Source organism: Protopterus annectens, chromosome 2.part0 (genome assembly GCF_019279795.1).
Source record: "Protopterus annectens isolate FY-2018-M chromosome 2.part0, PAN1.0, whole genome shotgun sequence".
NCBI lineage: Eukaryota > Metazoa > Chordata > Ceratodontiformes > Protopteridae > Protopterus > Protopterus annectens.
Window position 1 is genome coordinate 251,083,890 of NC_056728.1, and position 16,581 is coordinate 251,100,470.

Sequence of the window (16,581 nt, forward strand, 5' to 3'; positions counted from 1 at the left end):
TTAAATGGGCACCCTTCAATAAATAAATAAGCTAAACTGTGCATGGTTATATTCATGTGCTAAAGTACTAAGGCTACTAGGGAAGCAACTATTTGTAAAAATATTAAATTCCCAGAGTTTCAAACAATTTAAATTATCACTGAACTTCTTGCCACTTTCCTTTTAAAAGTTAATTATATTATACCTTGCAAGTTTCATTCAGAAAACTTTTTGGACCTTTCCTACTTAAATTTCTTGCTCTATCAAACTCGCAATCTCCAACTAAAAACATTTGCCAATAAGGGGGGGGGGGGCATCTGGTAACTTTGCAAATACAAGAACAGATTTTGCACAGAACACAGTGGTCATACCTCTTACAATCAGTTGCTTGCACCTGTGTATTCCTAGTCTTCAGCTAAAAGCAGATAACAGGAAAAAAAACAATAGCTTCATACATCCAAGAAAAAAATATATATACTTTTCTATGCTTTTCATACTTTTCTCTTGTTTTTAGATCCCAATTACTTTAAAGTATTCCCCTGTCTAGAGCTTAAATTAAAGAGTCTCACCACTATTTTTAATTGTACATATACTGTGATCAGTAAAAACTTTTACATCCCCCAGCAGCCCAAGATCCTATTATATTACTTTTAAACTGCTTCTTTTCAGACTGTTGTGTTACAGGTGTAAAGCCTGACTACATTACAAGTAAGTAAAAGGTACTTTAATATCACAAGTATACAGCAGTTAATAGTAATACCACCCCCCCCCAAACACACACACACACACACACACACACACACTTGAAACACCTCTGACTGCATATTGCACAGAAATACTTTCCAGTATAACATGGTTTACATTATACATTTTATACAAATACTAAGAATAAAAGCTTTTTTTTTTTTTTACTTTGTTATTTCTACAATCTCTCACTGTCCTTCTAAACTAAAAAATGTGGAATTTCTATCTTGGAGTCCTATCAGTTTGAACAGTCAAACTTCCAGTCCTTTTTTCTACTTTATTTTTACAAAACCTTTTTTCTTCACAATCTCACCCTCTTAACACTGGCTTCTAATTCAAGTACAAGGTACTAATCATTTTTCTGCTCAGCTCCAGGGTTTCTTCCTTTCCTCAGGAATTTTCCTTTGGAAGAATGAAAAGGTTTGACTGGCAAACTCGGCTTTGTGACGGTCACACGACTGAGACGCAGAGTCCCTTTCAGCTTGCTCGCTCACTCTATTTTTGCTAAAAGCTTTTTCCTTCCTTAATTTGTTATGCATCCAAAAATGTTTTTTATCCTCCAGGAGAAAAAAAATCTATGTGTGTGTGTAGACACACACATATTGTATATAATTTTATGAACAAAACTAGATACATTTAGTTAACTCTCACACCTACCTAATTTTCCAGGATAAGATTATGCCCTATACACCTGACATAAGAGAAGTATTTTCCAACACAACAATATCACCAGTTTGGAAGACACTTTCCTTGTGCTACAGTTTTGTGAGGAGCATCTATTCCTGCTGGTATGACTGCATAAGTAACAGCATTGGTCTTTGCTGCCTTCTCATGATTTAGAGCATAAATGCAATGCCCCTCTCAATTAACAAATCCTGTAGAACACCAGTTCAGTTGCACTAATTTTATGATTGGACAAATTAGCATTCTCTTCATTCCAGTTTCTCTGATTCAGCACACACTCAGATTTTCTCTTTGTGCTTTGTCTAACTACTATTTGTCAAAGCAGTTCTTCAGAAGACTCATGTTCAGTCAGTCTTCTCTTCAAGTCACTATTCAGATGGCCTAATAAAACTGAAGAAATTTGAGACTGAACTGTAGTCAAGCAAGGAACTAAATAACTAGCACATGCCAAGAGAAAGCAGAAAAAAACTGCACAAGAATAACATTTTGAAGTAAAAACATTTAGATGAACATTTCAAAAAGTGAGACAAAATGCAATACTTAGAGCAGAGCAAAAGGAATTTACTAGTAAGGCACTGCGAAACCCTGGGAGAGGACAACTCAAATGCTTAAAAAAAAAAAAAAAAAAAAATCACAAATGTTTAGACACTGCAGGAACTGACAGAAAAATGTCGAGTTCACATGAGCAATAGGTGGAAAAAGGGAACATTTTCACCCAGAATAAATAAATGCAGCCTGAAGCAGTTTATCTTGATGCAAGCTCATTGATTTGCAAGAGATATGAAGGTATGAGGAGGCAGTACAAGTTAAGGGGGGAGGATTGTAGCCTGGGGAAGCTTCACATGTCAAGCTTTCTGAAAACCTGCAATTTCAGTCCTAATAGTTACTAAAGACAGGCCTCTTCATCCCATTTCTATTTTTTTCCTGGAAATGTTAGCCTAGAGTAATTTAGTATGCAACCGACTGCATTTAGAAGCAGAAAGGGTAGATGTAAAAATAACCCAAGAAAGTTCTCTTAGGATGGCATAATGGTTAAGGTGTTTACCTTGGAGTCACAAGGTGCAGGGTTTGATTCTCACATAGGTTAATTGGCTAGGCTTAAAATGGCCCACAAGGGCAGTTAGCCTAGTACTAATCTATGAACCGAGCACAGCAGTAGGCCATGTCAACCTGTCTATCCATCCTCAACCCCCTTTCCCATTTTTGTACATGGGATTGGATCATCTGAAGCAAAGGTTTACACTGCTGGGTGGCCAGCCCTGCCACAGCCGTTCATCCATACCACACACACACCTACCTACCTAGGTCCAATTTGGATTGTCCAATCCACCTGTTGCATGCCTTTAGAATGTGGTAGGAAATCGGAGGACCAGGAGGAAACCCACAGAAACAGAGAGGACATGCAGACATCGCACAGAAGGCACCCTAGCTGAGAATTGAACCTGGTAACCTCTTGCTGTGAGGTGACAACACTAATCACTGCGTCACTGTGCCGCCCGAACACTTAATTCGCTTTAGGCATATAATGCAGTTATGTAAGGGACTTAAAAAATATTTAGTATGTATTAATTTTACAAACATTTAATATATGCATACTCGGGGGATAGTACATTGGTTTATATCAGCAAGTGTGCCATACAAGGAAAGTGTAGGCATTTCAGGCAGTTAAGTCACAGTGAGGCAGGTACCCACAGCAATTAATATGGAGAAAAAACTCTCTGGTAATATAAATCAGCTAGTATTACAAAGGAAGACAAATCTGTGAACTCTTGAGAGGTTTCGGGGAAAGAGTCACCAGAAAGCTAGGAGTAAAGAGAAAGGGCACGCTGCAGGTCCTTGAAGAGAACTAAAGCTGTTATTCAAAATGAAAAGTGAAACTATGGGAAGTTGTTGCCCTGACAGAGACGCTACCTGCATACACAAGAAAAATCAGTTGCAAGACTGACACTTAAGTACTGCATTGCTTTGGAGACCAGCTGGAAAGTCTGTACTGAACTACTGAGCTGGACTCAAGTTGTATTTGAACTGACTGGATTTATATAAGCCTGCACCTGTGAGAAAGCTCCTTGCATGACAGCTTTTTTTTTTTCCCACATTATTCTGCAAGCTGTAATTATTTTCATTAGCCTTGTAAATACACCAGTGTTAAAACACACACAAAGATGCTTCCAATGACTGCTTCCGTCACTACTAGCCTAACAAAAACACCAAGATAGCACAACATCTACAGATATACATACATCAGTACACAAACAAATACATGCTTGTTCTTAACTTAGAACATCCCAGCGTCTTCTAGCTCAAGAGGATAGCACAAAACTACCTGATGTAGCAAATAGGAATGAACTGTCAGAGTTCTCAAACTCCAGTTTATTTATTTACTTTAAGTAACGAATGCTCATACCGCAAAAGCCTTGTTTATACAAAAAAGGAAAGAAAACCCAAACCAAAAGCAACTTACCCTGGAATCTGCTGAAATGATCTGTGCTCATACGTATGCACGTTAGGAAAGGTGCTCCCACTGGATTAGTAATCCTGGAAAAATGGCATAAAGCAGCTTTATCAGCTACATACACTGGTGTAGTCATGTAACAGGGACCTGCAAAAAATGGTGCCATTGCAACTGGACTCAACTCTAGTTCATTCTGAGTACGGCAATCATATGCTCCAGGTGAAAAATGACCATAGCAAAAGCTTTCTTCAGAGGACATACAGGGTACAGGCACTGGAGCAGAAGGTTGTAAGAACAATGCAGGAGCCCCAAAATGTGTTGGATACAAAGGACTTGAATTTGACATAATTAGCTGTCTGTGGATGCACGATCAGATGCTTGCAAATCAAACAATTTTCTCTGCCTGAAAGGAATGTAAGGAAATGAAGTCATTTAGCAAATTCAGGCCAACAGTCCACAAAGTCTAGCTTCAAATGTGGAAAATAAATGAGCCAAAAATTGGTGCCTCAGCTACTATCTGGTTTTATTACCGATTATACAGTACTCGTACATACTCAAAAATGCATAAGCAGCACTGAACAATGTTAAGTAACTGTTAACACATTATGCTAACAATATAAATATAACAAACAAAACGTATCATTTATAATCTGTATACCAAAAGGTCCAAAATACAACCCATTTACTATAAGATCCAACAATACAAATACATTAGGTCTTCAGATGCCACAAATGATGTTTGAAGGCAAAATCCTGCCTATGTTTTTTTTTCATATTAACAATTAAGATGTTAGTAAAGTTTTACACAAAAAGCAAATGATCTTTTTATGCATAGCCAAACATTTGATAATAAAAAGCACAAACACATTTCCATTTAACTGTTTGAAGTAGAAGAAAAAAATGCTGATCTACATCTTGCGTAATATGAAGTACAAGTCCATCTTCCTCAACAGTAAAACTAAGGCTAGCAGGCATTAGGCAATTCAGTTCAAAATTCTCCCAGGCTACAAACTCTTTGTATTTTAGCCATAATTCTCCACAAAAGTAGCCTCCTCGCCAGACCTCTGTTGTACCATGCTAAGGTGGAGTGGTAACAAACAAAACAACCACAAAATAAATAAACATGTCAGTAATAAGACAGGATAAGGAGGGAGGGTGTGGTGATGAGGAAGGACTTACTTAAATCATAGCTTTACATCTGGAAGAAGCACGTACCTTATTAAACCGAATATTAAGAGGTCCATCATCAAAGAGTGGAGCAGTGCACCAAGCTTACACTCCTGCGTGGCCACTTTCATGGGAACATACCTCTAATAATTGTAGCCCTGAAGGGAGACCAATATTTAGAGATCATATCCAGCTTGAAGTGTTTTGCAAAAATATTCAGTAAAGCCCATGTAGCTGCTGTACAGATATCACCCAAGGATGCATTTGGAAAAATGCCTAAGTAGTAGTCACAGCTTTTACGGAGTGAGATCTAAAGGATGGAAAAAGTTTTACTGTTTTTCCAAGCAGTAATTTAAGTGATCCACAAAGTCTACAACTCAACTGTTTGGTTACAAACATAACGTGCATAACACCATGCACCTATATCCTTCAGATACATGTTTGTGTGCATGGCCTATGATGCAGTGTCTTTGTCCAGAGTCATACGTAGTTGCATCTGAACTGGTTTTGTACATATACAGCAACAAAACCCCCTGCAGTTACATGCTCCTGCTCTATGCTTGTGTGCATCACAGATGCTTACAGTTACCTCCCCAGAGTCACTCACAGTTGAAGTGGGCTGCTACCAAAAACAGTATATACAACACCCATCCTGTGCCTACATCCTCTTGTTGGACACTTGTGTATGGCTGAAACCTGACTGCTTGCTTGACCCAACTCTTTCTATAACTCAACTGGTAATAATACCCGCTTCTGACGATGACTATTTTTGGCTGCTTATACACTTACAATGTGGGAGTATAATCAAGCAATGCAGAGTGAGCTATGTATCTCCCTACTGTAGTCTGGTCTGCTGTTTGCTTTTAGTGGTGCCACAATTACTCCCTTCTCCAATTTGCCAGGATATTCTGCAAGTGCTGCTGTTTTTTTTTTTTTTTTTTTTTTTTTTTTAGTACACCATGTTAACATTTCTTACCCGTTTTTTCACATTTTACTTAAAGCTTATACAGCTTGGAGTGCTTACCTGTGTGGCAGACAGAATTCCACTGGGTATTAGAGATGCGTCCTTTGTTAATCTCCCATCCTCATATCCCCAGACACTCCATCCCTCCACATAACTGCAACCACTCCTACCTAGCACACATCACACCCCCATTAAAGACAAAAAAATACCACTTCTTAACTCATACAACAGACCTGATATATCAATTGTCAAATAAAATAACTGTCCTACATTACCTGAACACACAAACCTGAACACACAAATTATTCTAACCTATGCTCAAATACTGTTTACGAACCTAACTTTATATATAACTAAAATAAAGTAAATTTATTCTAATATTATTTAATATTCTATCAATTATTTCACTCCCACAGCAAACTGTTCCACTATTTGGAATTGCTTGTCCACAGTGTACAAAAATGTAGTGTTTTTGGTTTAATGCTTGTGCCCTCAGTTCTTCATACATGCTGTGTTAAGAAAACTATTCTCAAGTGATTACATTTTTAGTTCTGCTATATTAATGCTGCTAATACTATTCGTACTTGTCAACCTCACAATGCAACAAATCTTGACAAAGCCAAACAAAAAAAAACGGGGGGAATAAAGGCCCAAAAATAGGGACATATTTGAAATATCGGTCTTATAAACAGACTGTTAAACTTAGACTGTTACTAGAATAACGGGTGTTGCGTTAGTATGCATTTTCTGAAGGATATGAAGTCTGAAACTCAAATGTCTGTCATTATTTAGTCTAGACTTCAATCTAAATTTATGAAGAAAAATATTAACAATCTGTGAAAACGTGGGCACTTGAGAGGTATGGCACCATTGCCTTGTTACAAGAGCTAAACCTGATGAACATCAAAGGCTATTTGAATCACAATAATGGAAATTCTACTAGTGCTATCATCTCTATACGAAGTCAGTAGCTAATGCACAGGTCTAAAGAATATGACGTAGACTTGCAGGTATTTGAATCTGGAAGTGTGTACAAAAGCAACTAAGAGGCAGGACTGGTTTACATTTAATTTAGCAGTTTCCACAGTGAATTTACTCATTCAAGCCTATTAGCACTTTTTGTATCAAGTTCAAACCCATAGCCCCTTATAGCATCCAGAACTTTTTGGGTATGGCTTCATTTACTAAATGACTTACCAACTAATAATAGGCAATATTAAAAAGTGCAAGGACTTAACAAAAAGGACACCAAAACCAAAACTGCTAATCTAAGATACACTGCAGCAGAGAAATTAATCGATCTTAGTCATGTATAATTCATATTTTCATATTTATGTTCACGTTTCCATAACTGAGAGCCCTACATGTTATTGAGGGGTACGATGGGATATGCCGTGGTGAGAGAAAGAAAAATTAATGGGCAGTGCAGTGGTGCAATAGTTAGCATTGTCATCTTACAGCAAGAGGTTCTCCTGTTCAATACTCAGCTAGGGTGTCTTCTGTCTGGAGTTTGCATGTCCTCCCTGCGCTTGCGTGAGTTTCTTCCAGGTGTTCCTGTTTCCTCCTACATTCCAAAGACATGCATCTGGACTGCGTCTCCCCAGGCCTCCACTGAAAATGGGCTCTGTCCGGTCAGAGTTTCTCTGTAAACAAATGTTAAATAAAATTCATTTATTAATTGTCAAGGTCTTTTTATAACATACACCCAATATATTGTTAGCGGTTAGTAATTATGAAAATAATCAATATTTCCAGATGAAAAAAAATTTTTAAACGAGATTAAATATACTACAGATATGTTCATAAAAAGGCAGTATGATAAGCAATTAATTGATTTAAGTATAGAAAAAGCATTTGATAAAAGATTTAATACTGGATTAAAATGTTGGATAAAACAAAATAACAAACATATTATGAATCATAAAGAATTGGATAAGATTTGTATGGTCTCCACATTTAATATATATAGTGAAAATATTAAGAAATGCATTTTACAATTTTGGGAATTTGAGAAATTATGGAGAGCTTAATGAATTATTAGAAAAGAAATTGACTTTTTCTTATAAAAGGAGGAGTATAAGGGGTATGATAGTGCATACTAAATTTAGTATACCTGGAGAAAAAATACATGAACAAATTGCTATTAAAGGAATGGTACCATGTGGGAAATGTAAAAGTTGTCCTTATGTAATTATTTTTTTTCCACGTATGAATGGAATTATTTTTAAACCTAATGGCCATTTTAATTGTAGGACAGAGCGAGTTATTTATGCCATTAAATGTGGCTGTGAAAAATTTTATGTGGGTCAAACTAAAAGAATGTTCAAAACTAGAATTATGGAGCATTTAAGGGATATAAGGGCAAATAAATTAGAAAGTCCCTTAGCCCAACATTTCTCTGAATTTCATGGAGGAAAATGTGATAGTTTGCAGGCTACTGTATTAGAGCAGATTTTTATAAATGAAGTCAGTGAAGGTAAAATAAAAAATATACTTTTAAAGAAAGAAATGATTTTTATTTTGAAATATGAAACTTTAATTCCTAAAGGGTTAAATACAGAGTGTTGTTGGAAAAGTTTAATTTAAAGTACTGTTTTAAGAATATATTTATTTTTATGCTTAATTGAATGTTTAATTGAATAATTAAGTGGTTAGTGTTATAAATACCTTTGGTATATGTGAATTGTTACTCCTTGAAGGCTTTTTTGAGCCGAGGCGCTAGAGAGAATAAAGTGTTTTTCCACTGGTATGTTGTTTCTTTTCTGTGATGTGGCAGTTCGTTGCTTTGCAATTTGTTCTTCAGTATTCATTGTTGGTTCCATGGCCAGTGATCCAGCTATCAATATTCCGAGGATTTTCAGGGAGGAAAACTCTGGTACCTCTCAACGGACTCTTGATGGCATCATTAATACCAATGTGGAGCATAACTCTGAACGAACTGAGAGGCGTGGGGTTATAGAAAATGTATCTGGCGTTCCAGTGTGGGAGCGCTTTTTGACTGAAACTCGAAATAAACGAGCAAATAATCCCTTTGCACATATCGGCAAGCGCTCTATGGAATATCTGGTAGAAGTTAAAACCCTCATTTCCAAGCTCAGTAATTTAATGGACAAAGAAATGCTCACTTTCTATAATTATACGGACCTGCAAAGGTACGTAGATCTTGATATAGTACCTAGAGGCTTAAGAGCAGTGAAATTTCCATCAGAGCCCTTCACTGGGACGTGTGCGACTGATAAAGTCTTCCAACAGAGATGGGAGAATGCGGCACATCATTGCTCAATTGAATGGCTCAATATTCTTATAGAACGGGATATTCTTAAATTGTCTAATATCAAAAAGGAAATCAGCATGGTGTGTACAAATTTAATGTCTGCTCTGGACAGGGTGAAATTTGAATCCTGTCTTACTGAGATTCAGGATAAACTTAATGTGCATGAGAAAAAAAGTACTGGAACAGAAGATGTGTAAAATACAAAGGGATCTTCGTGATTTTGATAAGGGCACAGCCTTCTTTGGTGGATCCAATCGGCAATCACATTCCAGAATGGGTCGCCATAATAAGGGCGGTCCTCAGAGGGAGAGAGTTGATAGTACTACTAATACTAATGTGAGATCAAACATACATAAACAAAGTGATAGTGACTTAGCTTCTGAATTTCCACCCTTGCCTTCACCAGTAGACAATTGTTATTTTTCTGAACATTTTCGTCCCCCAAGACCATATGGGAGGCAACAACAACAAAAAAGAAGCTACACAGAGCAGGAACAACAGAGAGGAGGGCCGCCTCGTCAATGGCGTGAAAACAAAAGGACTAGATGGTATTAACTCTTGTTCGTGCTTTGTTTCTAATATAGTTGTCAACTTATCTGGTTGTTACATCAGTGATGAAATTTATTCTGTCTTGAACCACGGTTTAAAATTTGTACCAACTGTTTTGCCAAAAAAATATGAATGTAAAGTAGAGCTATTTAGATTTGTTCCTAAATTACATCTTTGGTATTATTTTCATTGTATCGCTGTTAAAAAAAAGTTGGGATAAAAACTGTTTTGAATAACTCACAGAGTAGAATCTAGTTATGATTCTATTAATGATTCATTTACATCTTGTGTTAGTGAATTAAATGCGTACTGCACTATAGATACGTCCGCAGTTAACACAAGGAATAAATTCATGCCACCATTTGTGCATGAAGGAATAAAAAACTTTCAGATGATGTTAAGTTTTGAAATTTATTCATTACTAGATAATTTAGACAAGAGGAAAGTAAGTTTTAATTTATCCAAAAATGAATGGGTTGAATTGATGGATTTTTCTAAACAACGTGACTTAATTGTAAAGCCCTCAGATAAGGGAAACAAAATAGTCATTATGCATTATACTCAGTATTACAGAATGTGTATGGACTTATTAGTAGATCAGTCTGTATATTGCGAAGCCTCTTATGAGGCTATATTACAAGCTAAAGAAAATTATTTGAGTTTAATACAAAGAGGTTTGAGATTAGGTTACTGGTTAGATACTGATGTTGAGAATAAGTTGAACATCGAAGATTGTAGTCCAGCCTATTTTTACTGCCTACCAAAAATCCATAAAGACATGAAAAATCTCCCTGGTAGGCTGACTGTGCAAAAAATAATTACTAGCCGAAACAATCTAGGGGTAATTTTACATCAAGTGTTGCTGAAGGAAGCACAGAAACTTCCATCTTACATACAAGATTCTTTTGATTTTCTGGCTAGAATTAAAAATGTGATTTGGAATGAGAATATGTATTGGTTGACTTTAGATGTCAAAAGCCTTTATACCAATATTAAACATTCTTTTGGAATAGAGGCTTTAAATAAACAGATGGGGGATTCTCCTTTAACATATTACATTTTAGATTTAGTTAAATTTTGTTTGGAGAATAATAAGTTTTATTTTGATAATAAAATTTTCCAAATCCAAGGTACAGCCATGGGTGCTGCATTTGCACCCATGTATGCAAATATTTTTATGGGATTGGTGGAATATGAATATATTTACACTAATTTTTTGTTAATAATTATGTTATATATTATTTTAGATTTATTGATGATTTATTTTTTTGTGTGTGATGGGGGTAAATCTGTGGTTGAGAAGTTTGTACAAGATATACACTTGAATAGGTTTGGAATATTATTTGACGGTATACAATGTGGTTTAAAAGTTTCTTTTTTAGATATTAATTTACAGGGTATTGTAGGCAAACCTATTGCTACAGGTATTCATAGAAAATTTGATTGTCCGAATGAATTTTTAATGGGTACAAGCTGCCATCCTAGGCATACTATGGAAACTTTGCCCTGTGGGGAATTTTTAAGAATATCTCGTATTTGTAATGATGAAAAAAAAATTTTAAACGAGATTAAATATACTACAGATATGTTCATAAAAAGGCAGTATGATAAGCAATTAATTGATTTAAGTATAGAAAAAATATTTGATAAAAGATTTAATGCTGGATTAAAATGGAAAAAACAAAATAACAAACATATTATGAATCATAAAGAATTGGATAAGATTTTTATGGTCTCCACATTTAATATATATAGTGAAAATATTAAGAAATGTATTTTACATTTTTGGGAATTTTTGAGAAATTATGGAGAGCTTAATGAATTATTAGAAAAGAAATTGACTTTTTCTTATAAAAGAGGGAGGAATATAAGGGATATGATAGTGCATACTAAATTTTGTATACCTGGAGAGAAAATATATGAACAAATTGCTATTAAAGGAATGGTACCACGTGGGAAATGTAAAAGTTGTCCTTATGTAATTAATTTTTTTCCACGTATGAATGGAATTAATTTTAAACCTAATGACCATTTTAATTGTAGGACAGAGCGAGTTATTTATGCCATTAAATGTGGTTGTGAAAATTTTTATGTGGGTCAAACTAAAAGAATGTTCAAAACTAGAATTATGGAGCATTTAAGGGATACAAGGGCAAATAAATTAGAAAGTCCCTTAGCCCAACATTTCTCTGAATTTCATGGGGGAAAATGTGATAGTTTGCAGACTACTTTATTAGAGCAGATTTTTTATAAATGAAGTCAGTGAAGGTAAAATAAAAAATATACTTTTAAAGAAAGAAATGATTTTTATTTTGAAATATGAAACTAATTCCTAAAGGGTTAAATACAGAGTGCTGTTGGAAAAGTTTAATTTAAAGTACTGTTTTAAGAATATATTTATTTTTATGCTTAATTGAATGTTTAATTGAATAATTAAGTGGTTAGTGTTATAAATACCTTTGGTATATGTGAATTGTTACTCCTTGAAGGCTTTTTTGAGCAGAGGCGCTAGAGAGAATAAAGTGTTTTTCCACTGGTACGTTGTTTCTTTTCTGTGGTGTGGCAGTTCGTTGCTTCGCAATATTTCCATATGTACTTAATACTTCAAAGAAAGTGACTTAACTGTTGCATGACATCAGGTGAAACTTTAGATGTCAAAGAAAACTGTCTTTCAAATTTGCACTGCAAGTTGCAAATCTTGAGAAATATTTGTGTTACTCATTCTACTAAACAATTAAGCATATGTTTGCATTTATGTAAATATCTCAATCATGCACTCAAAGAGGAATTTCTTGTTGCCATATGGAAGCTTACGTCTGGTTAACAACAATGTTCTGAAAATATATGTCTAGGTTAAACAGTTTACTTAATGTGGGTTCACTGATGGGACGCAGCTTGGAAGTGGATGACATAATGATACAGAGGACACTGGACAGCCTATGTATCCAAGAGACAAGATGGAAGGGCAGTGCAGCAAAGCCATTTGGCTTGGGATCCAGAGTCTACTACTCAGGAAGGGGACAGGCTAATAATGGAGTGGGAATTGTGGAGAGAGTGGCTTCAGAAGGCAGTAAAAGATATCATCAGAATTAGTGACAGACTCATGGCAATCAAACTCCAGTGTAATGGCAGTGTGGTATTCATAATCTCAGCATATGCCCCCTAGCAGGGTTGTGATAGTAAGGAAAAACAGTATTTAAGTAAAGACTATGAAGTCACTATTTTCCCCACAAATACTTATAACAATGCAATTTGTACAGTTTTAATAGCTTTTATTATTCACAAAAGGCTTACTTTTGTGTAAAGATACTCTGGAATGCAAGATGATGTAGACTGCTGGAGGTGTGACACTCCACTTCAGGTGTTACTACATTAATGCTGAAGTTTACTGTGGCAAGGGTGCAGGGTCTGGACCCCCCCACACACCGTAGTTCAAGTACTCCCTTCATCTTACTTTTCTACAGAGAGTAATGTGAACCCATGGAATAGATTACTGTTTTCTTTCTGCCATCAAGCATAAATGATGTAATGGGAATACACAGAAGTCTGAGGACATCCTTATTACAAGGTGCAGGCCCTTAGATTTGAAAGTAGCAGGGATGTAGCTTCCCCAGGTCAGGGGCTGCAAAGCCCCTACCAAAATGCTCTGTAAAGGCAAATTTATTTTTGAAATGCACTTTTTTGTTTTTCTTTGAATTCAGTTTATTTTTTGGTCTTGCACTTGTGATAGGGAGTTGACCACAAACTGAGAGAATTGTTGTGGAATGGGCACAAGAGAAGCTTTATTAAATAATAGATTCAGTATCATTGAGAGCAAAAGAAGCGTCCACAGAAGACCTAGAAAGAAAAGCTTGCTGAAAGGTTTGACATGCTGAAAGATAATGAATAGCATATTACTCTAGAATAAAGAAAGAAGAATCAGTCAAGGGTAAGTGGATTTTTTTTTTTTTTGGCAGGACAGCTTGACAAATCTCAAAAACTACACAAGTACTTATAGGTGTAGTTAACAATGAAACTTTGACCATTTCCAAAAGACAGATACAGAAACACTTTCACCTATGGCCAATTTAGATTGTCCAATCCACCTACTGCATGTCTTTGGAATGTGGGAGGAAACCTGAGCACTTGGAGGAAACCCACGTGACCGCAAGGCGGGCATGCAGACTCTGCAAAAAAGGCACCTCAGACGAGACTCTAACCGGAGAACCTCTTGCTGTGAGGAAAAATTGCTAACTGAGCACAGAAAATAGAGTATAAAAACATTCTTAATGTGTTAAAAAGTAAAAGCAACGAAAATGTGAAAGGATACAGGAGGAGTGTTTTAGTCTTGAAGAAGGTACAGCACCAAACTGAAACAAAATATAAGGAGAAAAAGTGGTTTTCAGTGAACAGTGAAGAAAGCTAGCTTGAAGTTATAAAGAAGTACAGACGGAGTAATCGGGTCTCTCACAAATTTAATAAGGAACAGCAGAATACAATGCATTTACCATATACATAGGCTTAAGTACACTGCTAAGGACAGCTACCATAGTATGTTACTAATAATGGTTTGTGAAGCAAGGAATAACGCTCATAAAGAGGTACAACAGGAAATATGTTAAGAACAGTTATTTTAATTTAGAGGAGCCAGCACAATCGTAAGAATTGCCGTTATCAATAATGATGTTCTGTGCTAGACTAGAAAAAGTGTATATGCAAGAGGGGGTAGAAAAGAGAGAGAAATAAATAGGTAATTGAAATATAAAAAATGCTGCCACCAACTAAGCTAAAATGGCTTAGGAACACAAGGAAGAAGTCAGGCAATTTATGCTGCCACCAAAATGTATCCAGAGAAATGCAAGAGAAAAGAGAGCACAAGAGCCTGGGGGAGGAAGGGAAATTACCCTCAAAGATTAAAGGGACAAGAAAGACACAAATACTGGGGGGGGGGGTGAAGGACTTACCCAGACAGAACACCGACATTAGAACTGGTGCTTGCAGACTATGGGGACTACACAGACAGCTGGAAACAGAAATGGTCTACAACTATGATATGTGAATAAGGAAAAGAAAAAGAAAAACAGCACATGACCTTGCATCAGAATAGGAGCCTGTGTTAAAGACTTGAAATAATGTGCACTGCTACAGTACAAGGGGAACGAATACAAGCTAAATATGAAACAAAAATAAACAGTGATGTGATGGAAAGGGCACAGCACTAACTCTGCTCTATCTTATTAAGAGAATCAAAATTATAAAAAAACTTGCCGGGGTTGCTTAAATAGCAGGCCTATAATCTGACAGAATTACCAAGTCTTTCTTACACTATTTAATGTTATATGTCAAATTCTGCACAAGTATTTTATTACAACTTGCCGCCAAAGTGATCTTGGCAGTTCTAATTACCTGCCCCATCCTCACCCCAGTTGTGGTCATTCTTAAGACTTCTTCTTTCGGCTTTTTCCCGGTTAGGGGTCGCCACAGCGGATCATCTGTCCGCTCATGATTGGCAGTGGAGTTTTACGGTGTCTTGTTGCCAGCCCAGCGCCCAACCTTCCACAGAAGACACACACTCACACCTATGGCCAATTTAGAGTGTCCAATCCACCTACTGCATGTCTTTGGGATGTAGGAGGAAACCGGAGCACTCGGCAGAAACCCACGCAACCACAGGGAGGATATGCAGACTCCGCACAGAAGGCACCCCAGCCAAGAATCGAACCAGAGAACCTCTTGCTGAGAGGCAGCAACGCTAACCGCTGCACCACCGTGGCTGCCCTTTGGTCATTCTTAAGACAACATAACTTATTTTGCAGAACCAGGGTTAAGTACCTCTCTCTAGACTGTCATCCGTGTCCTGTCCAAGTTTAAGGATTTTTTTTCTGATATCATTTGCTTGTGTATACAGCTTTAATCATTACAAAACAGGATTGCCGGGTTTCCTTTAGTATCTGCATGTGCAGACGGATTCTTGCTACACACATTCCTAATACACAGACACCTTGAAACTAACCCTAGTCCACAACACTTAGTAATAATACTCAAAAAAAGGTCTTAACTAATTAAGACAGTTCTACCCAGCCCTGGAAGCATAGTAAAACTACAATAACTTTATTCAGTCCTGCTCACTCAGTCCACTGACACAGCTGTTATCAGAGTTTAAATCAGACTAAACCTCAGCTGCCACCTTATATGATAATTATGATGCACTACAGGAGATCAGAATAGGTTGTGGAACACTCATTTAAAACAACAAGTTATTCTTACTACCTAAAGCTCCTATTTGAATGGTCATGACCCCAACTAGCTTGGAATCAATATTCCACTAAAAGCAACACTTTTGCCCTAGCTGCAGCATACCATCTACCCCTCCAATCCAAAATAGCTTTAAAATCACTCATACGTGAAATAATGCAGCATTCCAAACCTTTCAAGGGTATCCTCATCATCTCTTACGATTCAAAGCGGACGCCTAGGGTGACACTGTGGACAGCCACCACTACCCACAGAGTTTACAAGATAGATGGGGGGGTGGAAGACAGTTGTCAGGTCTTTCTTCCAAATTATACAATCAAACATACAAAATTATTTAGAGTCCCTGACCCATCTACTGCATGTCTTTAGAATAAGGAAGGAAACCACCCAGGCGAACATGGAAAGGGCCTGCAGACTCTGCACAGAAGGCACCCCCACTGGAGACCTGAACCGGAAAACCTCTTACTGTAAAGGAGCAAAGCTACCTGCTGTGCCACTGTTCCACCTTCCAGAAAATGTTAATTTGAACTTTTT

General features: G+C 36.7%; 1 protein-coding gene across 1 annotated transcript in view; it reads right to left on the bottom strand.

Annotated features, from left to right (window-relative positions):
* The window catches only part of LOC122792730, a 1,288,351-nt gene that overhangs the window by 1,248,244 nt on the left and 23,526 nt on the right, over window positions 1-16,581 (bottom strand). Inside the window, exon 2 of the mRNA XM_044060312.1 lies at window positions 3,869-4,262. Within this exon, the coding sequence (XP_043916247.1) occupies window positions 3,869-4,205 (337 nt within the window). The 5' untranslated portion in view covers window positions 4,206-4,262. The remainder of the gene's footprint in view (window positions 1-3,868; window positions 4,263-16,581) is intronic.